We start from the raw sequence: 24,055 nt of genomic DNA on the forward strand, positions 1-24,055 counted from the left end.
TATATAATTATTATTATTATTATTTAAAGGAACCCTACTTAAAACCCAAACTCATTGGGGAGGTTCACCTTGCTACAATCTGGGTAGCCATCAAAGGCAACAAGTACACCCTTGATATACTTTGAACTTACACTTAAGAGATGTAACGAGGAGCTTGAATAGAAACTTTCTACTCCTCTCGTGCACCACTTACAACCCCATGCTTGATCCCGCCTCACTGCAATAGTGGCCATGGGAACCAAACCATGGAGTGTAGGGGTTCAACTCTCATCCCTCGAGAGAGTCAGGCCTTGGTGGGACCGATTATTGTGACTGCATCACACAACACCCATTTAACTCAGAGAGCTAAGCTTGCTTAATTCAAGCATCACTTTAATCCCCTCGAGAGCTAGACGTGCTCTTGCAAATGCTGACTGATATCCCTCTGGAGAGAACAGCAAAGAAAAGCTCTTTACCCATCTGCATCATACCTGCACATCCACTTTCTCATATTAAACAGATTCTTATTTGTATAAAGAATTAGAAACAACATGGAATTGTATTTAAAAAAAAAGTGAAAGTGATGTGACATAAAGCCAAATATGGCGACCTATACTCTGAATTCATGCTCTGCATTCAACCCAAGGGGAAGTCGTGGACAGGGTAAGTCGTGGCCTAGTGGTTAGAGAGTATGACTCCTAACCCTAAGGTTGTGGGTTTGAGTCTTGGGCCAGCAATACCATGACTTAGGTGCCCTTGAGCAAGGCACTGAACCCCAAAACTGCTCCCTGGGCGCTGCAGCATAAATGGCTGCACACTGCTCCAGGGTAGTGTGTGTTCACTGCAGTGTGAGTGCACTTTGGATGGGTTAAATGCAGAGCATGAACTCTGAGTATGGGTCACCATACTAGGCTGTATGTCACGTCACTTTCATCCAAAGTGAACACACGCAGAGCAGTGGGCAGCCATTTATGCTGCGGCACCTGGGAAGCAGTTGGGTGTTCAGTGCCTTGCTCAGGAGAGAGCGCTGTATATTCAAAATAAAAAAAAACTACAGAGTCAAGTTTTTTTTTTTTCAAGAATAGGATAGAAAAGAAATGGTAAGTGCTAGTATTAATAGGTCAAGTGCTGGCAAAAAAGATGAGTCTTTAGATGTTTTTTTTGAAAATGAGTAATGAATCTGTTTGAATTGAGATTGCAAGGTCATTACACCAGCTGGGAACAGTCCAGGAAAAGGTATGTGAGAGTGATTTTGAACCTCTTTGGGATGGCACCACAAGGCGTTGTTTCCTTGCAGAATGCAAGCTTCTGGAGGGCGCATAAGTTTGAATTAGCAGCAGCAAGACTGAAACCATGGACGCTAGGATGTAAATCTCACTGCGACTGCATCACGTAGCACGTAGCGTCTGCAAGAGGCGAACACGGTCATGCAAACAATGTCTACAGTCTCAGGAAAAAGGTGAAGCAAAGAAGAACCAGGCTTCTTACTTTCCCTCTCAGCAGTTCTGCAATTTGCATACTATGTATTCACAAATAAATAACCACAAGGAGTGCATTCAGCTCCCCCGAGATTTAAATGCATGTGCTTCTTGCCCACACACACAGCATATGATTCGCGTGAACCTGCGGGTATCAAAGCAAAGCTTCATTTTATAATGACGTGCATTTTAAGTGCCCTCTTTTTCTTCCAGGGTGCTGCTAATGACTTTAAATGATTTGGAGTGCTTTCACACATATTTCAGACACAGATCATGCTGATGGCATTCTAAATGGTGTCCACTAAAGGATGCAGTGTGAGTTTCCTGAAGGGGAATGCTGTATTTATCTAAACAAACCAGTTCTTTATGTACCATTGTAAGATCACTGTTAATTTCCAGCCCTGCTGTGTAAAAAAAATAAAATAAATAAAAATAGCACCAAATGCCCAACCAACACTGCTCAAAACACTTTCTCATCAGATCTACGTGAATCTCCTAGGTGACCTATTTTATCTCAAAAATGTGTAAGGTAAAGAGCTTGAATACAATATATGCCGTTTGGTTCAAACCCAGAGTTATTTCACTCCATTAGTCCGATATCAAACATCCTGAAAGAAGGTCCCAATGTGGATTGAACTCACAACCCATAATAAACAAAATCATGATCCGAACCAACACCAGTCACTCATGTACGAGATACTGTATAAGGACTTCATTTTGAGTCAGAAGAACAAACACTGAGGATCTGACAGACAGACCAACATAACATTTTTAGCAAGGTCTAAGACAGATTTTGATTTCAGATAGTGCTGATCACACCTAAGTGTTGTGGAATAAGAATTCTATTTTGTATAGACAAAACTGTCAGCCTCAGCCAATGAATCAACCAATAGTAAGTCTGCAAATTTCTGACATAGTGTCATGTGACACCATTCAATTTATTTTTATTTTTTTATGGCTTATTCAAATGCATAAAATGGCATTTTAGTAACAGGTTACTTTATGTTTAATAAGTAATTGATTAATGAAATGAGAAATTACAAATTTTTATTTATGTCATGTGACACCAGATCTTGTATTAAACGCATCCTACTCACACAATAGATAGGCAACATCATACAATTTTCAACCCATTTGTGACCTCAACCTGGCAACCTACAGCTCCAACCTACAGGGAATTTGAGTCAAGTGTCACTAAAAATGGCATTAGAAAGCTCAGGTGGTGCTACGGCGAAAAAAAAAACTAAATATAGCTCCAAATATAACAACAGCTGGTCTGAGGAATTTAATTTCTTATCATGAAGCAGCATCAACAATTCCCACGCTTTTTGCAAAGTATGTCGCACTGATTTCAGTATCGGACATGTTGGGAAAAACGATGTAACGGAGCACAATAAATACCAACGGCACAATCGCGCTGTGGAGGCACAAAGGGGCACACCCGTGATTTCAAACTTTATCAAAGTTTGCTACTTAGCCTACAATTATAATTCTGGATGTAAGAAACACTAGGAAACATCATGTTAAAGACATGAAGTACTGTACTTCATGTTATTAACATGAAGGTGTTTCCTAGCGTTTAACATGGTGTTTCCATGTACTTCAAGTACATACATTTTTTTGTTACATGTTCCACATGCACCACAGTGTTTCCTTTTATGTAATATAAAATTTGTTATAATAAAGATAAATAAAAAATAAACACAAATAAGTATCATTTTTATTTAAGTATCATTTAAGTATAATTTTTATCACAATATTTCTTATTAATAATTATGTGTTACTTGTGTATTTAACTTGCCTCTGACCCACCCCAAACCCAACCCACATATGTGGAGGCCCGCCCCCGCAACCCCCACACACCAACCGACCCGCCCCCCCGGAGTAATTTATTTATTTTTTTATTTTTTTTTTTTTTTGCTTTTCAGACCAATGAGCTTAAATATACAATGATGAACATTATGTGGAAAATAATGTGTTTTCTGAACCTTAAATCACATGAACACATTGCATTACACCAAATACACAAAATAATGTTCTTTTTGCAACTTCATATAACTCCTTTTATGAAAATCATAGCTTCATCAGAATAAGATGACACTTGGTGACCTTTGTTCAGTGGCGGTTCTAGGATTTTTCTGTAACGGGCCAATAAGGGGCCACATGTTACATTCAGGGGCCAAGTACAGGGTACATTCAAGCACACAAAATAATTTATTCAGTACGGTGCAAATACATTTCGGCAGTCATTCCTTTTTTTTTGAGTCAGTAATTAAATAGTTATTAATGATTTTTTTTCATTTATTTATACTGTGGATAAAGGACACAATGCATCACACACACACACATTAAAATTAATTTTGAATGTTCCTACTGGTGTATTTTGCATTGCCATGTGCATTCATGCGTTTCTCAATTTATAATTCACTTCTGTGATGTTCTGATTTGCAATGATCTCTAAAGCCACCATTTCTGCACAGTGCTTTTTTCCAATTAAAGAACCCTGATTCTGACATGAATATTGACATTGGGGAATTTGGGAGCGAAAAGTGGCGACAAGGGTAGCAAAAAGCAGAGTCTCTAGAGACAGAATACTCCAGCCACGTAAAGAATGTACCACCTTATTGTTTCCATGGCGACGCGTTGTGCTTGTCATGTGACACAACACAGCCAACATAGATCTATATGACACATGGATCGCTTTTATTTCGTTTTTCCTGTTTTATTCAAAACATTTCCAAACATACTCACTATATTATGAAATATCTGATATTCCGATTCTGAAATATGTGCAAGTAAATATATTTGGTAGCTTAAACACTTTTATATCGACAGTGTTAGTTGATCTATACCGGGTGATGGGCGCCGCCATGTTAATTTGCGCTGAATCTGAGCTGGGATTTACAACACGCACATTCATCCTCTCCTCCCGAAACACATTGAAGTAGGTCTCCGGTAAACTCAGAGAAAAAAAAAAATACAAAATTTAAATGTCTTAAACCTAAAATAAGCATTATATGTTTAAAAACACTGAATATTTGTGATGTGACCAGTGCTCAGCACGTCTGATCTGGCTCAGGGCCAGTCAAAGCACAAAAGCGGATTTAAATTCAGCAGTTGATGACGTGACGCACTGAAAGTTCTAATCACACCTGTGTGATCGTACGTGTCAAAGGATTAACAAGTTTATTAGTTTACTTCGACAGTCCTTCCACAATTTAGTTAACAAACCTAAAATAAGTGAGCGCAGCAGCTAAATATCCATTTAATGTCGATTTAATCCATTAATATTTAATGACAACCAACACGAGGATTTGTGACTCACCAAGAATTGTCTTCAAGTTGTATAGATAGATGGATTTTTTCTTCCGCCTACTGACATAATGTCAGAGAATGTTCTGGTATCGCTATCAAAATTTCAAGCAAATAAAATAAAAAGCCAAGACCTCTGCTTCTTTTCCCAAGTTGCATCGACACATTACTGCCGCGAGTGCCACCAATTGTTTGGGGGTGGAATTGTATCTGTGATCGTTGTGAAGAATTCTCCGGTTGCTCTTCTCTTCGACAATTGATGGAACAGGTGCCAATCAGGGGCCAATCAGATTTCAGCAGGGGCCAGGGCCCCTGTGGCCCCGCCTCTAGAACCACCCCTGCCTTTGTTGCATTAGCTATGTGAACACACAAAATCATGAATATTATGCGGATATGTTAAAGGGTCAAATCTTTTGGTGGTACAAACTACAAAACAGCCCCGGTGGAGGGAGAAAAAAAAAGTCTGTTCATTGTGTAGGCTATTATATATTATATATTTATAAAAAATGTCCACGCATTAGTTGTGCAGTTGTGAGCTATAAAATTATTGGGGGGCAAATTAATTGTAGACCTATACATTTCATAAAGTATCACAATAAAAATTCATTAACTGGAAATACCAAAAACTCTCGATATCAGCGATAGCTGATGCTCTTTTTTTCTTAGATAGGCCTATCGTCCATATACATAGTCATTGTCTGCTCAAGTCAAGTATTTCACACCTCCCCTTAGCCTAGTGTCGAACCTAAACTCGCATGAAAAAGCAATCGGCTAAGATGTGCAGTCTACGTGAAACGCCACATATCCATTAGAAAAGGTCAAGGATTTAAAGATTTTTTTAAGATTAAAAAAGCGTGAGAATAGGTAACAATTTAGTTTGTGTCAGAACTTTCATTCATAAATTCACCCCGTCTCTGTTTGCGAAGAGACATCGCGGAATCCATTCAAAAATGGAACTTGCTGTATAGATATCGCTAATGTGTCATCATCATGACGTATTCCCAGTGGTGAATGCAGTGGGAATCCGCGGCACAAACATTAGGCGCCAGACTTCTTTGCGTGGAGAGAAGAACGCAGTGTTCAAGATGCGTCTACCTGCTGTGTTATAAACTGCAATAGTCGTTCTCATGATAGAAGTGGCATAAAGCTAAAGAACGGGATTTCCTTTTATCGTTTTCCAGCGTGAAAAAATAATAGTTTAAGCCTTGTTTCAGAGGTGACTAAAAGGCGACAAATGGCATGGATAGCAGCGGTAAGGAGGCCAAGATTACCTTCGATAACTCCACCACACATGATGGGGTGTTCAAATCATTTTCACAAAGGTAAGTTACAATTACTCTCTGTAAATAATAACTGTTAATTAGCATAAAATGGCTAGAAAATTTGCTTAAGTTACCAATGTACTAAGGCGTAACGTTAATCAGTTTTAATTGTACATCTTGTCACGATTGGTGTTACAGAACACACAGAAGAGAGAACCAATTGCGGGTATGTCTTTATTAGGGGTTAATCCACAGAGAATAAACAGTCCAGGCGTGAGTCGAAAACCAGAAGAGCAATCCAAACATAAACTAAACAAGAAGGCAAGGCAAGGCAAGGCAAGGCAAGGCAAGGCAAGGCAAGATGACGGACATGAATTAACGTTTAACATTAAACAAGGACTCCGTGCCTAAGACTCAGACAGACCAGGTATAAATACACAAAAGGATGATGGGGAAACAGGAGACAGGTGGGGAACAATCAATTAACTAAACAAGGAGGAAGGTGACCAAATAAGGAGACAGGAAGTGATAAGGTGACAGACACCGTGAGAAAGGAGGACATCTAGTGGAAACCCAGGGACACAACCCAGACACTGTGACAGAACCCCCCCTCTACGGAGCGGCTCCCAGACGCTCCACGACAGACACAAAACAGACCAGGAGGGAGGCGGACAGGTGGAGGCTCAGGGGGAGGGATGGAGGGCCAGAAAAGAAAGACATTGGAAACAGGCACCAGAAAGTAACCACAAAACAGGAAGACCAGGAGGGAGGAGGACTGGAGGAGGTTCAGGGGGAGGGATGGAGGGCCAGACTACAGAGAGGAACAGGGACAGGAGTAAATACAAAAACAACAAACAAAAAACAACATGAAGCCCCCCAGGGCGGGGCAGAAGACCACCACGTCCTTGTGGTCGAGGCCAGAGTCCTCCAGGGCGGGGCAGAAGACCACCACAACCGTGTAGTCAGGGCAAGCGCCCCCCAGGGCGGAGCAGAAGACCACCATGTCCGTGTGGTCAGAGCAGAAGCCCCCCAGGGCGGAGCAGAAGACCACCACGTCCTCGTGGTCAGAGCGGACGCCCCCCAGGGCGGAATGGAAGACCACCACGTCCGTGTGGTCAGAACGGAAGCCCCCCAGGGCGGAGCAGAGGACCACCACGTCCGTGTGGTCAGAACGGAAGCCCCCCAGGGCGGAGCAGAGGACCACCACGTCCTCGTGGTCAGAACGGAAGCCCCCCAGGGCGGAGCAGAGGACCACCACGTCCTCGTGGTCGACGCCAGAGTCCCCCAGGGCGGAGCGGATGACCACCACCCCCCTGTGGTCGATACCGGAGTCCAACAGGCCCGAGCAGCAGCCCACCCAGTGACTTGACTTGACTCTGAACGTCCAACGGTGACCCGCCCTGACTCTGGAAGGTCATCAGTGACTGGCCCTGACTCTGGAGAGTCCACTGGGACCTGACTCGACTCTGGACGGTCAACAGGAACTAGCCCTGACTCTAGACCGGTCTTGGGCACCGAATCGGGAACGGCATCGGGCACCGCTTCGGCCTCGGGAACGGCATCGGGCACCGCCTCGCCCTCCGGAACCGCATCGGGCACCGCCTCGCCCTCCGGAACCGCATCGGGCACCGCCTCGCCCTCCGGAACCGCATCGCCCTCCGGAACAGCATCGGCCTCGGGCACCGCCTCGGCCTCCGGAACGGCATCGGCCTCGGGCACCGCCTCAGCCTCCGGAACGGCATCGGGCACCGCCTCGGCCTCCGGAACAGCATCGGCCTCGGGCACCGCCTCGGCCTCCGGAACGGCATCGGGCACCGCCTCGGCCTCCGGAACAGCCTCGGCATCGGGCACCGCCTCGGCCTCCGGAACAGCCTCGGCATCGGGCACCGCCTCGGCCTCCGGAACAGCCTCGGCATCGGGCACCGCCTCGGCCTCCGGAACAGCCTCGGCATCGGGCACCGCCTCGGCCTCCGGAACAGCATCGGGCACCGCCTCGGCCTCCGGAACAGCATCGGGCACCGCCTCGGCATCGGGCACCGCCTCGGCCTCCGGAACAGTATCGGGCACCGCCTCGGCATCGGGCACCGCCTCAGCATCGGGCACCGCCTCGGCCTCCGGAACAGCATCGGGCACCGCCTCGGCCTCGGGCACCGCCTCAGCATCGGGCACCGCCTCAGCATCGGGCACCGCCTCAGCATCGGGCACCGCCTCGGCCTCCGGAACAGCATCGGGCACCGCCTCGGCCTCCAGAACAGCATCGGGCACCGCCTCGGCGTCGGGCACCGCCTCGGCGTCGGGCACCGCCTCGGCATCGGGCACCGCCTCGGCATCGGGCACCGCCTCGGCATCGGGCACCGCCTCGGCCTCCGGAACAGTATCGGGCACCGCCTCGGCATCGGGCACCGCCTCAGCATCGGGCACCGCCTCGGCATCGGGCACCGCCTCGGCATCGGGCACTGCCTCGGCCTCCGGAACAGCATCGGGCACCGCCTCGGTCTCCGGAACAGCATTGGGCACCGCCTCGGGAACGTCCTCTGGGCCTTGAGGAACGGTAGACGCCTGTCTCCTCCTCCTCCGCCCTCTATGTTGGCGAACCGGTGATACCTTGTCTGGAGACTCAGGCGTTGAGTCGGCCATCTTGTGCTGTGGCGCTGGGCTGGCGGCCATCTTGTGCTGTGGCTCTGGGCTGGCGGCCATCTTGTGCTGTGGCTCTGGGCTGGCGGCCATCTTGTGCTGTGGCTCTGGGCTGGCGGCCATCTTGTGCTGTGGCTCTGGGCTGGCGGCCATTTTGTGCTGTGGTGCTGGCTCAGCAGCCATGACAAGAACAGTCTTGGGAATCTCTAGGATCTTAGATAACATCTCGAAGTAATCGAGAAAGGTGTCAGCGGCCATCTTAGGCGTTCGTGTTGAGCTGGCAGCCATCTTGCACTGTGGTGTGAGGCCTTCCATCTGGCCTCGTGGTGCGGGGTTGGTGGCCATGCACCGCAGCGGCGCTGGGTTGGCGGCCATCTTGTGCTGTGGTGCTGGACCAGCGGCCATCATGGGCAGTGTCGCTGGCTTCTTTCTCCTGCCCTGGTGAAACGGCGGCTCTGGTCCCTCCCACGTGAGCCCCGAGTCGAAGGGGGGCCATGGTGGAGAGCGATGCTGAGCTTCCTCTCGCCCACCTCCTCCTCGGCGACCTCCCCTGGTCCCGCGAAACACGACCAGGCGGGTTCCCTCAAACCGATTGCTCCTCTCCCGCTCTGTGGCTGGGGAAGAAGCGTTAATCCACATACCGCTGGATCTCAAGGGGACGGAGTCCTTCTGTCACGATTGGTGTTACAGAACACACAGAAGAGAGAACCAATTGCGGGTATGTCTTTATTAGGGGTTAATCCACAGAGAATAAACAGTCCAGGCGTGAGTCGAAAACCAGAAGAGCAATCCAAACATAAACTAAACAAGAAGGCAAGGCAAGGCAAGGCAAGGCAAGGCAAGGCAAGGCAAGGCAAGGCAAGGCAAGGCAAGGCAAGGCAAGGCAAGGCAAGGCAAGATGACGGACATGAATTAACGTTTAACATTAAACAAGGACTCCGTGCCTAAGACTCAGACAGACCAGGTATAAATACACAAAAGGATGATGGGGAAACAGGAGACAGGTGGGGAACAATCAATTAACTAAACAAGGAGGAAGGTGACCAAATAAGGAGACAGGAAGTGATAAGGTGACAGACACCGTGAGAAAGGAGGACATCTAGTGGAAACCCAGGGACACAACCCAGACACTGTGACACATCTAGGCTACATTGCAATTTATTTGTTGACTGTGTTTGCAGGCAAACCTGCCTATGAAATGTTGGAGTGTGATCCTGCTTTGATTACAGGAATAAATTAGTTTCAAATATATTAAAATAGAAAAGTCATTTTAAATTGTCATAATATTTCACAATATTAGTTTTTATTTTTATTTTTTATCAAATAAATGCAGCCTTGGTGAGCAGAAGATGCTTCTTTTAAAAACATTTAAAAATCTTACTGAGCCCAAACTTTTGAACGGTAGTGTATGTTGCCCCCTGTTTTATAGCTAATCTGGATTCCTTAGGAATAGATGTTGTGATATTACACAATTTCTTTATATTGTTACTGTCAGACACTACACCTGCACCTGAGTTGGAAGGTCCTGTGATTCCCCCTCATCGCCAGGCACTATCCACACCACTCATGAGTATCATTTTAAAGGAAACCCTTTGAAATTACATAAAACACTGTTGAAATTGATAAAAATGATTATATATGTTGTCTGTGCTATAATAAATAGGGAAAAAAACAAGGCGCTTTTTTATTTTATTTTTATAAACTGAAGTTTGAAATTGTATAGCTCAGGCAATGAAGGGCCTAGCAGCTTCAGACCTATTTTATATGTTTTCAGCACATGTCAGCTAATAGAGGAAAAAGAAAATTTGTTTCTATTATAATCTATGCAAAAGTTATTCCATTCCAACTGAAGGAAGGAATAATACCCTTTTTGTATACAATTTCCGCCTACAATATGAAATGTTCCTATACATACATGCAGAGGGGAAACATGCAATATCTGGATATTATTTTACAGAAAACACTCAGAAGTTACATAAAAAGCTGCTGTTTGTGACAAATAGTATTATTTATGTTGTTTCACATATGACGAACCACCTCAATACAATGTGCTTTTTGTGTGTGTGTGTGTGTTTTCTGAACAGTCTTTGAAAGATGATAACTCAAACTGCAAACTAGCAAACTGCTTTAAATTATTAAATATATCTTGTCTATCACAATCTAAAATAGAATCCACAATCTCCAGCTTCATATCATTTCATTTATATCCATTCTGTATTGGTGTAATGATCAGGAATTCTGACCTGTCTCGATATTTTGTGTCTCTCCTCTTCCTGCATCCCGTCTGTGTGTTTTGACGCATTATCAGCGCTAATCCGCGAGCCGGACGCTGCTACACGACCTTCGGAACGTCAACAAACAAATATTCTCTTGGTCGGCGTTTACGTCACAAATCATGTGACCTGCATAGCAACAAGCCGCCGCCGTGTTTGAAGGGTAAAACAAACCGAAGGCAATCAAGGCAAAGCCCGAGGAAAATCAAAAAGGTATCTATTCACAGAAGTTTTGTTGTGGATTATGTCAGTTATTGATACTAACGGACTACTTTGTATTAATGATGAATGATATCTGTGTATGCGAATGTATGTCGGTGGTGAGAAGTGAAGTGAATGTAATAAAACACTCATGTAAAGCGCATTGTGACTAACGTTAGCTAACGTTACATGTATGTGAAAGGCGCTAGCAGCTATACAAATACAGATCTTTCTTCTATTACAGAATGTCTTATCAATATATAGAAAGTCTACTTGCGCCTGCATTGACCAGGTACCACAGAAAGCTGTCGCTTGTAGGTTTAACGTTACAATCTTGTCCCTATCGACATCCAGCTGAGTCCTGGGAGAACAACCCAAAGGCATGGCCCAGGCTCGAGTATCCAGACATATACAATTACCTCATCAAATCCCCTGGTGTGAACACCATGTGTACATACCATGTGTCCTACACTTGCAGTCATGTTTAAATACCCATCAAGCATCGATTACATTAACTGTTCATTTAGAAAAAAAAAAAGTTTATTCAAAAGCACTGTGTTACACAATGGCTGTAATGAGCTCAGTCTGTCAGTGGCACAGCTTGTACAGTGTCAGTGAGGGACACGGTTTTTTCAAAAAAGCAAAAATAGACTAACTGCAGAAACGTATCTTATTCCCCACACAACTAGTGCATTTCATTGTTGCTTATCAGTGTAGAGCTGCCGACCATTATGCATAGCAATGTCATAACATAGCAACAGAAAATTGAGTGGCCATCTCTGCAGTGGTATTATTTTGTTATTCTTTGATTTGCCGAATCATTGCTAATTTTTTAGGCATGATTCTCGGCAGTTTTCTCGACATATCTGCGCTCATTTGTCTTCCGCTTCGTGTTGCTTAATGGCGAACGCTTGTTTGTTTTACCCTTCGCCATGGTTGCTATGTGCGCGCAGTGCATTATGGGAGTAAAAGTCCCGGATGTCCGACCTCGAGAATATGTTCATCCACACCTTACTGTAATTATCCATGTGTATTTACTGTACTTTCACTGAGATTCATCATGTACTGTACTTTTCTGTCAATAAACAGTTTACCCTATTGTTAGCGGAGCTTACACGCTTCAAAATAAAGAATCAAATATATAAAAGTAACTAACACGCGTATAGCCTCACCAGATGCGCGTCGTGTCCTCTCCACGGCGACAATGGTCATCCATAACTTGTAGTATGATTATTATACATTTGATAATCACCGCGATGCGTCTCCTCTTTCCGCGTGTGATCTGTGTTTACAAACAGCCGAGAACGCAGTATCCCATCGGCCAGCGCTGCCCCGGTGGAGAAAGGAAATAGTCACTCACTGTCCACTCCCTCCCCCCCGCTGTTGACGCAGAGGTGTCAAATTCAGCACCTTTGAGACGAGTGGAGCACCCGGCTCAGACTGACAGCTGAAGTATGGGTATTTGTGGCTGTTTGCGGCTGACTGAAGCGGTGCTAAGATGGATAAATAATAATTTGCAATGAGGTGAGAAATTTTACATCGTGATTCTGTTGAAGATCATTCGATCTGTGATTGTCACACAATAAAATGATCTACATCGTCAAATTCCTCAGAATGAGAGCTTTCTTGTGATATATGACTTGACTGTTTTGTGAAAAATATTTTAAATACACATTCTTATGAAACACATTGTTATTTTTCGCAATCGTTAGACAGAAATTTGTGTGGGGGGAAAATATATTTCTTAGCTTAATTTTACTACTTGATGAATCATAAAACCCCCATTAATTTTTTTTTTTGTAAAGAAAACACTCTAAGCTTTCAAATGAACCCATATATGAGCTGATACCATATAAAGAAGGCTTTGCAAATGAAACACGAACATTTTGTATGCTATTTTTTGACCCGGTACCGGGTCCGCAGAGTTGAAGGGGTTTTTAATGTACTTTATTGGCATATTTTGTGTTTACATTAAGCATGTCACAAAATTAATAATGGTGATTATAGTAATATGCAATGCAGTAACATGAAATATTAAGATTCTGTTTTGGGACTGGGCTACATTAGGCTCAGGTGTGGCTCAGATTTGGGGATTCTGGTTTACTTGAGGCTGAGAATTGACACCAATAATAAAACACATTTTGGTCCAGTTCAGGGCCAGTTAAGGGTGATTAACTGGCTGAGATTTGGTCAAGTTATGGCCCATGTGTGGCCCATGTCTTTAATCCAGTTCTGGGCCACTTCAGGGCCGTCATTGTTTGCGGCACTCGGGCCGAAGGAAAAGTGATTGTTGGGCCAGAAAACATTTGCTACGTGGGGATATATATATATATATATATATATATATATATATATATATATATATATATATATTTGTCTATAACTCTTTCAAGTGTGAATTCCATATATGTGAATATCAACCCTGAAACTTTGCAGCATGTATGTTGCCGAAAAACAATGAAATACAATTTTAAATGGATAATATAGCCTAGAAAGCACATAAAGAGGACTACTCCCTTTATTATCACTAAAAAGCTGTTACTCGATGTAGTTAATCGCAATCTCAGGAATCTTTTTTTTTTTTTTTTTTGCTTTTCAGACCAATGAGCTTAAATGTACAAAAATGAACATTATGTGGAAAAGAATGTGTTTTCTGAACCTTAAATCACATAAACACATTGCATTACACCAAATACACAAAATAATGTTCTTTTTGCAACTTCATATAACCCCTTTTATGAAAATCATAGCTTTATCAGAATGAGATGACACCTTTGTTGCATTAGTCATGTGAACACACAAAATCATGAATATTATGCGGATATGTTAAAGGGTCAAAAAAAAAAGTTACACTTGGCTCCTTTGTTATAAAAACGACCGACATAGGAAAACAACAACTTTTGGTGGTAGAAACTACAAATCAGCAAGGTTGTACCCAGTGGGCCCTGTTTGAAATTATTTAATTTGTATTTTCATTCATTTTTATTTATTTGTGCTATTTACACAATGTAAAAAAAAAAAATCTCAAGTTTGTAGGTGTCAAGGTACAGAAACCGAATAATTAAATGTAAAATAGCACTGGATAGTCTTCAATGTAAAAAGGAAATATACAACAAAACCTACATTTATTCAGACACCTTCAACATTTCTCACATTATTACAGTTTATTTGCTATCGCTTTTAAAATGTTTATAAAATATGACAAGAACTTAGAGTTAAACTGTGTCAGAACAAATTCGTCTTGATAATTTCATAACTTTGATAGAAATGTATGTAATGGATAACAATCAACCAAACCTACAAACAACTGTTATTATGACAATATTTACACAACTATCAATACTTTGGTGACCAATTACCAAGAAAAAAAAACATAAGCAATACATGGTGCATTATAAGGTGCTGAATAATTTTTGGTCTCAATTTTAGATAGATAGATAGATAGACAGACAGACAGACAGACAGACAGACAGACAGACAGACAGATAGATAGACAGATAGATAGATAGATAGATATACAATTTTTATCAATTTCACTAGTAGTTCACTGTATGAAGATTCTTTGGGTATAATGTCACAGTTTACTTATTTTTGCTATACTAACTTACATAAATGTATTTTACTGTCCTGTATACTACTAGTAAAACATATATATGTATATATATCAAAAAATATATCTGAATAAATTTTGGTTTGACTGTGCATTAATTCTTGTTAAAACTACAAAGTAAATCAGTCAAGAGCAGTGAGTGAATTTCTTTCATTTTCTTGGATTAACATTACAGCAGCCAGTAGCTAAATTAGGCGCGGTCTCTTTAAAAGACGATGAACGCATCCAATATAATACACATCCCATTTTTTCCTCAACTGTTTACTTTCACTTAAGAAATAACTGCCAATTTTTTCGAGCATACTTTCCAAGGCGGATATTTTGTCAAGTCAAGTCACCTTTATTTATATATCGCTTTAAACAAAATACATTGCGTCAAAGCAACTGAACAACATTCATTAGGAAAACAGTGTGTCAATAATGCAAAATGACAGTTAAAGGCAGTTCATCATTGAATTTAGTGATGTCATCTCTGTTCAGTTTAAATAGTGTCTGTGCATTTATTTGCAATCAAGTCAACGATATCGCTGTAGATGAAGTGACCCCAACTAAGCAAGCCAGAGGCGACAGCGGCAAGGAACCGAAACTCCATCGGTGACAGAATGGAGAAAAAAACCTTGGGAGAATCCAGGCTCAGTTGGGGGGCCAGTTCTCCTCTGACCAGACGAAACCAGTAGTTCAATTCCAGGCTGCAGCAAAGTCAGATTGTGCAGAAGAATCATCTGTTTCCTGTGGTCTTGTCCTGGTGGTCATCTGAGACAAGGTCTTTACAGGGGATCTGTATCTGGCGCCCTAGTTGTCCTGGTCTCCGCTGTCTTTCAAGGATGTAGAGGTCCTTTCTAGGTGCTGATCCACCATCTGGTCTGGATACGTACTCGATCCGGGTGACTGCAGTGACCCTCTGATCTGGATACAGACTGGATCTGGTGGCTATGGTGACCTCGGAATAAGAGAGAAACGGACTAATATTAGCGTAGATGCCATTCTTCTAATGATGTAGCAAGTACATCGGGTGTTATGGGAAGTGTTCCCGGTTCCAGTTTACCTAATTAATGCAGCCTAAAAATCCTTTAACGGATTTGGATATTAAAACATATTAGTATGTTATGTGTAAGCCAGGTAAAAGAGATGGGTCTTTAATCTAGATTTAAACTGCAAAGAGTGTGTCTGCCTCCCAAACAATGATAGGTAGGTTATTCCAGAGTTTAGGCGCGAAATAGGAAAAGGATCTGCCGCCCGCAATTGATTTTAATATTCTAGGTATTTTGTATGCATTTGTCGGCACAAGAGAAAAAAGAAGCAATTTCGGTGTTCAAGCGTTTTGAGACGCCTCTCTCTGCGTGAACCCTGAACACCAGAACACCACGAGTACTGAATTGGGCACTTTCACATCTTTTTGTTTGTTCAAACTGCGATTTGTATTTGTTCGTTCAGGTGCAGGAGGGACTTTGAGGAGAACTTCGCAGAAGAGAGCTCGGTTCAGTGTTGCATTCCGTGATATGCGACTCCCTCTCTCTGCGTGCGCACTGAACACAGCGCGTGAGTAACCAGCTACTCTGTTAAGCTTTTCCGCGTCTTGTGTTTGAATGCTTTAATGTTTAAATCGACAAGCTGAAAGGCTTAAAAACATGTGAAAAAGATAAGCTTTCGTGACGATGCGCAGCAGTGGCCCGTCAACTGTCCTGAGCATCTTTTTAGGCTGGCCTCAGCCAGTAGGTTGAGATCGTTGGGGCCCCCCCCTCAGCTGGGGGCCCCTATAATCGTCACCACCTTTCACCCCACTAGCGACGGCCATGCCTATCATCCATATTAATGGTCACTGTGATGTCTTCTGATGTCTTTGAGGCAAATATTCTGAGACTCCAGTTGTTTCATGTTTGAAGAGCATCCCCAGCATCTCCAAGAACTGTTTAATGACTTTCATGTGAGTTTAAGCAAAATTATGGGGTGGTGTTGGCGCAGTGGTTAAGTCACATGACTTTGGTGTAAGAGACCCGGGTTCGAATCCACTGTGAGACACCAATGTGTCTCTGAGCAAGACACTTAACCCCTAGTTGCTCCAGAGGCTTGCAACCTCTGACATATATAGCAATTGTAAGTCGCTTTGGATAAAAGCGTCAGCTAAATGAATAAATGTAAATGTAAGAGGTAACAGACAGAACACCCGGTTTCTTTTCTTTAATTTTACAAAAGCCTATTGTTTTAGGACTAAACACAAACACCTTGCAATTTCGAATACCTTACCTGTACAATCAAAAATGGCTTCGTTTTCACAGTCAAAGAAAGTACAAGACACACCAGTGCTGGCTTCAACCCCAGTGGGTTAAGGTATTTAACAAAATTAGTCATAGCAATGCATCTTTGTATTCAAGTAAATCTCCAAATGCATTGGCGACTATGCCATTAATAAGGAGTTTGCAAAACAGTGCAAAAGACATTTGCTTTCTACAAAATGTAAATGAAATTTCAAACAGGAGATGAAAGATAAAATGGGAACAACCACTAACAAAACAACCTTGGATGGGAGCAAAAGATTTTAAGTTAGCCAGCCAATATATAAAAAGTGCTCAAACTTTCCCATGTCTCGTTTAAACGGACACAATTTGAATCTTAAGCTGCTCGTTATCTTCCGTACGACAGATTTCCCCTCACGGTCCATAAACATTCCTCAAAGTGTTGGTGGCACATTCTGGAACCATTTAATTGTAGTGTTCTTTGCACCATTCAGTCATATTTCAAGGCACCTTGTCCTCACTGAAATCGGATAAAAAATAAAAATAAAAATATAGACCCAGACAACACCAATTCTGCAATCAAGCATTTTTATTTGAGGAATGGGGACAATAAATCTTTCTAAAACGTTTAAACGGGGTGGGGGAATCCATGAATAAGAGCACTGAATTGAAAAACTTCCAGCAAGTATTCATGCAAAAAAGCCCACGTATTAATGTGCCCGACTACATCCCTGACTGGGACCACGTGCCCGAACATTTCCCCAGGCACCACCCTGACCTCGACCCTGTCCGCTTCCCTGACCGCTTCCCTGTCCCTGTCCCCGTCCGCTTCCCTGACCTCGACCCCGTCCGCTTCCCTGTCCTCGACCCCGTCCGCTTCCCTGACCCTTTCCCTGTCCTTGACCTTGTCCCTGTCCCTTTCCACTTCCCTGACCCTGTCCGCTTCCCTGACCTCGACCCGGTCCGCTTCCTTGACCCTGACCCTGTCCACTTCCTTGACCCTGTCCGCTTCCTTGACCCTGTCCGCTTCCCTGACCCCGACCCCGTCCGCTTCCCTGACCCCCTCCCTGACCCCGTCCCTGACCCCGTCCCTGACCCCGTCCCTGTCCTTGACCTTGTCCCTGTCCACTTCCCTGACCTTGTCCCTGTTCGCTTCCCTGACCTTGTCCCCGTTCGCTTCCCTGACCTTGACCCCGTCCGCTTCCCTGACCTTTTCCCCGTCCTTGACCCTGTCCCTGTCCGCTTCCCTGTCCTTGACCCTGTCCCTGTCCGCTTCCCTGACCTTGCCCCTGTCCGCTTCCCTGACCTTGCCCCTGTCCGCTTCCCTGACCTTGCCCCTGTCCGCTTCCCTGACCCTGTCCTTGACCTTGTCCCTGTCCCTGTCCGCTTCCCTGACCCTGTCCCTGTCCTTGACCTTGTCCCTGTCCGCTTCCCTGACCTTGACCCTGTCCGCTTCCCTGACCTTGACCCTGTCCGCTTCCCTGACCCTGTCCTTGACCTTGTCCCTGTCCCTGTCCGCTTCCCTGACCCTGTCCTTGACCTTGTCCCTGACCGCCTCCCTGACCCTGTCCGCTTCCCTGACCTTGTCCCTGTCCGCTTCCCTGACCTTGTCCCTGTCCGCTTCCCTGACCTTGCCCCTGTCCGCTTCCCTGACCTTGCCCCTGTCCGCTTCCCTGACCTTGACCTTGACCCTGTCCGCTTCCCTGACCCTGTCCTTGACCCTGTCCGCTTCCCTGACCCTGTCCTTGACCTTGTCCCTGTCCGCTTCCCTGACCCTGTCCCTGTCCTTGACCTTGTCCCTGACCGCCTCCCTGACCCTGTCCCTGTCCTTGACCTTGTCCCTGACCGCCTCCCTGACCCTGTCCGCTTCCCTGACCTTGTCCCTGTCCCTGTCCGCTTCCCTGACCTTGCCCCTGTCCCTGTCCGCTTCCCTGACCTTGCCCCTGTCCGCTTCCCTGACCTTGTCCCTGTCCCTGACCTTGTCCCTGTCCCTGACCTTGTCCCTGTCCGCTTCCCTGACCTTGACCCCGTCCGCTTCCCTGACCTTGACCCCGTCCGCTTCCCTGACCTTGTCCCTGTCCCTGTCCGCTTCCCTGTCCGCTTGCCTGACCTTGTCCCTGTCCCTGTCCGCTTTCCTGACCTTGCCCCTGTCCCTGTCCGCTTCCCTGACCTTGCCCCTGTCCCTGTCCGCTTCCCTGACCTTGTCCCTGTCCCTGACCTTGTCCCTGTCCGCTTCCCTGACCTTGACCCCGTCCGCTTCCCTGACCTTGTCCCTGTCCCTGTCCGCTTCCCTGTCCGCTTGCCTGACCTTGTCCCTGTCCGCTTGCCTGACCTTGTCCCTCTCCCTGTCCCTGTCCTTGACCTTGTCCCTGTCCGCTTCCCTGACCTTGACCTTGTCCCTGTCCGCTTCCCTGAGCTTGTCCCTGTCCCTGTCCGCTTCCCTGAGCTTGTCCCTGTCCCTGTCCGCTTCCCTGACCTTGTCCCTGTCCTTGACCTCGTCCCTGTCCCTGACCTTGTCCTTGTCCCTGTCCGCTTCCCTGTCCTAGTCCCTGTCCTTGACCTTGTCCCTGTCCCCGACCGCTTCCCTGACCTTGTCCCCGTCCGCTTGCCTGACCTTGTCCTTGTCCCTGTCCGCTTCCCTGACCTTGTCCCTCTCCTTGACCTTGTCCCTGTCCACTTCCCTGACCTTGTCCCTGTCCCTGTCCGCTTCCCTGACCTTGTCCCTCTCCTTGACCTTGTCCCTGTCCGCTTCCCTGACCTTGTCCCTGTCCCTGACCTTGTCCCTGACCTTGACCCTGTCCGCTTCCCTGACCCCATCCGCTTCCCTGACCTTGTCCCTGTCCGCTTCCCTGACCTTGTCCTTGTCCCTGTCCCCTTCCCTCACCTTGTCCCTGACCTTGTCCCTGTCCGCTTCCCTGACCTTGTCCCTGACCTTGTCCCTGTCCCTTACCCCGTCCGCTTCCCTGACCTTGTCCCTGTCCTTGACCCTGTCCCCGTCCGCTTCCCTGACCTTGTCCCTGTCCTTGACCCTGTCCCCGTCCGCTTCCCTGACCTTGTCCCTGTCCTTGACCCTGTCCCCGTCCGCTTCCCTGACCTTGTCCCTGTCCCTGTCCGCTTCCCTGACCTTGTCCCTGTCCTTGACCCTGACCCTGCCCGCTTCCCTGACCTTGTCCCTGTCCACTTGCCTGACCTTGTCCCTGTCCCTGTCCGCTTCCCTGACCTTGTCCCTGACCTTGACCCCGTCCGCTTCCCTGACCCCATCCGCTTCCCTGACCTTGTCCCTGTCCTTGACCCTGTCCCCGTCCTCTTGCCTGACCTTGTCCCTGTCCGCTTGCCTGACCTTGTCCTTGACCTTGTCCCTGTCCCTGTCCACTTCCCTGACCTTGTCCCTGTCCTTGACCTTGTCCCTGTCCACTTCCCTGACCTTGTCCCTGTCCCTGTCCGCTTCCCTGACCTTGTCCCTGTCCCTGTCCGCTTCCCTGACCTTGTCCCTGTCCCTGACCTTGTCCTTGTCCCTGTCCGCTTCCCTGACCTTGTCCCTGTCCGCTTCCCTGACCTTGTCCCTGTCCGCTTCCCTGACCTTGTCCCTGTCCTTGACCTTGTCCCTGTCCTCTTCCCTGACCTTGGCCCTGTCCGCTTCCCTGACCTTGGCCCTGTCCCTGACCTTGTCCCTGTCCTTGACCTTGTCCCTGTCCGCTTCCCTGACCTTGTCCCTGTCCCTGTCCGCTTCCCTGACCTTGTCCCTGTCCTTGACCCTGTCCCTGTCCGCTTCCCTGACCCTGACCCTGCCCGCTTCCCTGCCCGCTTCCCTGACCATGTCCCTGTCCGCTTCCCTGACCTTGTCCCTGTCCCTGTCCGCTTCCCTGACCTTGTCCCTGTCCCTGTCCGCTTCCCTGACCTTGTCCCTGTCCCTGACCGCTTCCCTGACCGCTTCCCTGACCTTGTCCCTGACCTTGTCCCTGTCCTTGACCTTGTCCCTGTCCCTGTCCGCTTCCCTGACCTTGTCCCTGTCCTTGACCTTGTCCCTGTCCCTGTCCGCTTCCCTGACCCTGTCCCTGTCCGCTTCCCTGACCCTGTCCCTGTCCGCTTCCCTGACCCTGTCCTTGACCCTGTCCGCTTCCCTGACCTTGTCCTTGACCCTGTCCGCTTCCCTGACCATGTCCCTGACCTTGACCCTGTCCGCTTCCCTGACCATACCCACTTCCCTGACCACTTCCGTAACCCTGACCACTTCCCTGACCACGTCCATACCCACTTCCCTGACCACTTCCGAAACCCTGACCACTTCCCTGACCACTTCCGTACCCACTTCCCTGACCGCTTCCATAACCCTGACCACTTCCCTGACCATACCCACTTCCCTGACCACTTCCGAAACCCTGACCACTTCCCTGACCATACCCACTTCCCTGACTACTTCCGTAACCCTGACCACTTCCTCGTCCATAACCACCTCCGTATCCCTGACCACTTCCCTGATCACTTTCCTGATCATCTGGTTCACTACATACATGGCCACAGATGGTTGGGCAACACTTCTGTGCAGCAGGACACTGGCCATCATGGAAACAGCTTTCAGCACATTCTGGAACGCTCTTCAGTTTGGGACATTGACCCGGCTTCACTGCATGGACACAGATAGTCAGCTTTAGTCTGTGCATATAGACTGTATGCCACTTCAATAAACAGCACAAAACACGGAACACAAATAGCAAGTTTCACCTGCAGAGTAAATTATATTCCAATTATTCCTCTTTGATAAAGCCATCCTAGGCTTAAAATCATCCTAAGATAGTAAAGGTGGGGTATGGATTTTCAGAAGTGCTTTAGAAAGAGTTGGGTAGAGTACCAAAACACTTTGAGCCAATCAGCAGTAAGGGGCGCGTGTTCTCCTGATGGGGAGGAGAGAGCATGCTGTGCACAGGACTGGCATAAGCGGAGCAACAGCAGAAGAGATGACCGATTAAAAAGTGAATACAATGAGAAGTCTGCGGAACAGAAGGAGGCATGCGATAAAGGCAAGTAGGGCCAGTTTAAGTATGGGATCAGCTTTCCAGCACTGGAGAGAACTCAAGGAGCAGGAAGGCCTGCAATCGGATGCCAAGGTTGCTTGGTTTTTTTCTCAATAGGCACATAATAGGCACATAATATTAGTTCTGCTTAGTTGCTTGATATGCTCGTGTCATGTTTGTTTGTTCATACTTATGCAAATGTATTATCGTGCACTTCAGCCATGTATATGTGGGGCTGGGCTACCAAAATAGGGGCGAGACCCTTTTGGGGGACTTTAACATTGGCTGCCAGAAGAAATAAAAGCGCCTCATCTACAAACCAAAGCAATATAACATACCTGTATAAGGAGATGTACAGTAACGTCCACATCCATTGCTGCAACACTTCTCATTGTCAGGACAGTTAGAGTCACAGTCACATAACCTGGTACAGGAGCTTCCAGGTGTTTGGGGTGGACACTCTCCTGGCTTTACTGTTATATAAAACATGACCAAAAGATTCACTGAAGGCCAAACACTTCCATTAACTTTAAACTTAGTCTATGCTTCAAGCTTACGTTGAATTCAATGGGTTACATTTGCTTGGTTTTGGGTTTTTTTGTGGCCCCCTAGCATCCATTATTAACTGGAACTCTAGAAACAGGTAACATGCACACGCCCAATCAAATTGACAGCATGTGTATCCATCAGAAGAACAACCTCGATGGGCCGGCACAACGGTCAGTCTCACCAGACAGTAACTGGCCACTAGAGGATTCAAGAGGATCTTTGGGGGAGGCCAGGGAGTGTGGTTTGGGTCAGGGGTGCAGTCAGGGGTTATGTAATGGGTTTCAAACCTTAAATTTAACCGCTTAAAATCAAGGGTTGTAAGACCTACCACTCATCCCTTAATAGTGTTACTTTCAGAAGACCTTATTTCCTTATTGCTGCATTAATTTAACTGATCTTCTCACCTGCAGTTTGTCCTTGAGTAGCATCCGTTGCGTTTAAGTATCCACAAAGACACAATAAAACCACAATCAATGAGCAGTACACTAGAGCAGTCATCCTCCTGACCTACAATCTCACAATTTTCCCTGCTGGAAAAATGCACTGAATTGGTGTGTCACAAAGCATGGACAACAAAGCACACAAAACTAACACAAATAACAGTGTCAATGCAATAGAAACTGCTGTAAAATAGGTTTTTAAAGACCCAAGGAGATCAAGTCAACTCCAGCCCTGATCAAACTCACCTGCCTGTAGCTGTAATCTGGAAGACATTGATTAGCTTGTTAAGATGTGTTTGATTGGGGTTGGATGAGCTGAATGCTGAAGTGCGTTCACGCCATGTCATATTAAATTAAGGTAGTTTAAATACGAGAGGACTGTGTGTTTCTACATTGGCACTATCAACTACAAAATTAATATACAGTGGTCAGCAGGTACAGCAATCATGTTATGGTACTGATAGGCATGCACTGATTTATGTTTCTGAAGCATATAGTCTACTGCAACATAAAACTGTGCTATTGCCTAATGAGCTACTGATAATGAAAACTGCACAGAATTAAAGTTTGTTTCAGAGATGAGTGTGCACTATAGCCTCAATTCAATTCTCAATTCACATTTTCCTGTATACTGTATATATATATATATATATATATATATATATATATATATATATATAATTATTATTATTTTTTTAAGGAACCCTACTTAAAACCCAAACTCATTGGGGAGGTTCACCTTGCTACAATCTGGGTAGCCATCAAAGGCAACAAGTACACCCTTGATATACTTTGAACTTACACTTAAGAGATGTAACGAGGAGCTTGAATAGAAACTTTCTACTCCTCTCGTGCACCACTTACAACCCCATGTATGTCACGTCACTTTCATCCAAAGTGAACACACGCAGAGCAGTGGGCAGCCATTTATGCTGCGGCACCTGGGAAGCAGTTGGGTGTTCAGTGCCTTGCTCAGGAGAGAGCGCTGTATATTCAAAAAAAAAAAAAACTACAGAACCCGTAGTTTTTTTTTTTCAAGAATAGGATAGAAAATAAATGGTAAGTGCTAGT

At 45.8% G+C, this 24,055-nt stretch overlaps 1 protein-coding gene across 1 annotated transcript; it reads right to left on the bottom strand.

Annotated features, from left to right (window-relative positions):
- Positions 1-17,554: 17,554 nt before the first annotated feature.
- On the bottom strand, positions 17,555-23,183 carry LOC132113051 (uncharacterized). Its single transcript, XM_059520851.1, has 7 exons — positions 22,949-23,183; positions 22,334-22,468; positions 21,479-21,607; positions 20,900-21,058; positions 20,324-20,575; positions 19,646-19,837; positions 17,555-17,761 (listed from the first exon to the last, which is right to left on the bottom strand). The coding sequence occupies exons 1-7, from the start codon at positions 23,040-23,042 to the stop codon at positions 17,694-17,696; spliced, it is 1,029 nt and encodes a 342-aa protein (XP_059376834.1). The 5' UTR covers positions 23,043-23,183; the 3' UTR covers positions 17,555-17,693.
- Positions 23,184-24,055: the final 872 nt, after the last annotated feature.

This window comes from Carassius carassius, chromosome 32, assembly GCF_963082965.1.
Source record: "Carassius carassius chromosome 32, fCarCar2.1, whole genome shotgun sequence".
Taxonomy (NCBI): domain Eukaryota; kingdom Metazoa; phylum Chordata; class Actinopteri; order Cypriniformes; family Cyprinidae; genus Carassius; species Carassius carassius.

What these genes read in the sequence shown, in the direction of transcription:
- LOC132113051 (XM_059520851.1), bottom strand. Translation starts at nt 23,042, where the DNA reads ATGACTGCTCTAGTGTACTGCTCATTGATTGTGGTTTTATTGTGTCTT. An exon ending in TACTCAAGGACAAACTGCAG is followed by an intron (nt 22,469 to 22,948) that starts GTGAGAAGATCA and finishes TTTATATAACAG; the next exon opens with TAAAGCCAGGAGAGTGTCCA. An exon ending in CTGTACATCTCCTTATACAG is followed by an intron (nt 21,608 to 22,333) that starts GTATGTTATATT and finishes GTGTCCATGCAG; the next exon opens with TGAAGCCGGGTCAATGTCCC.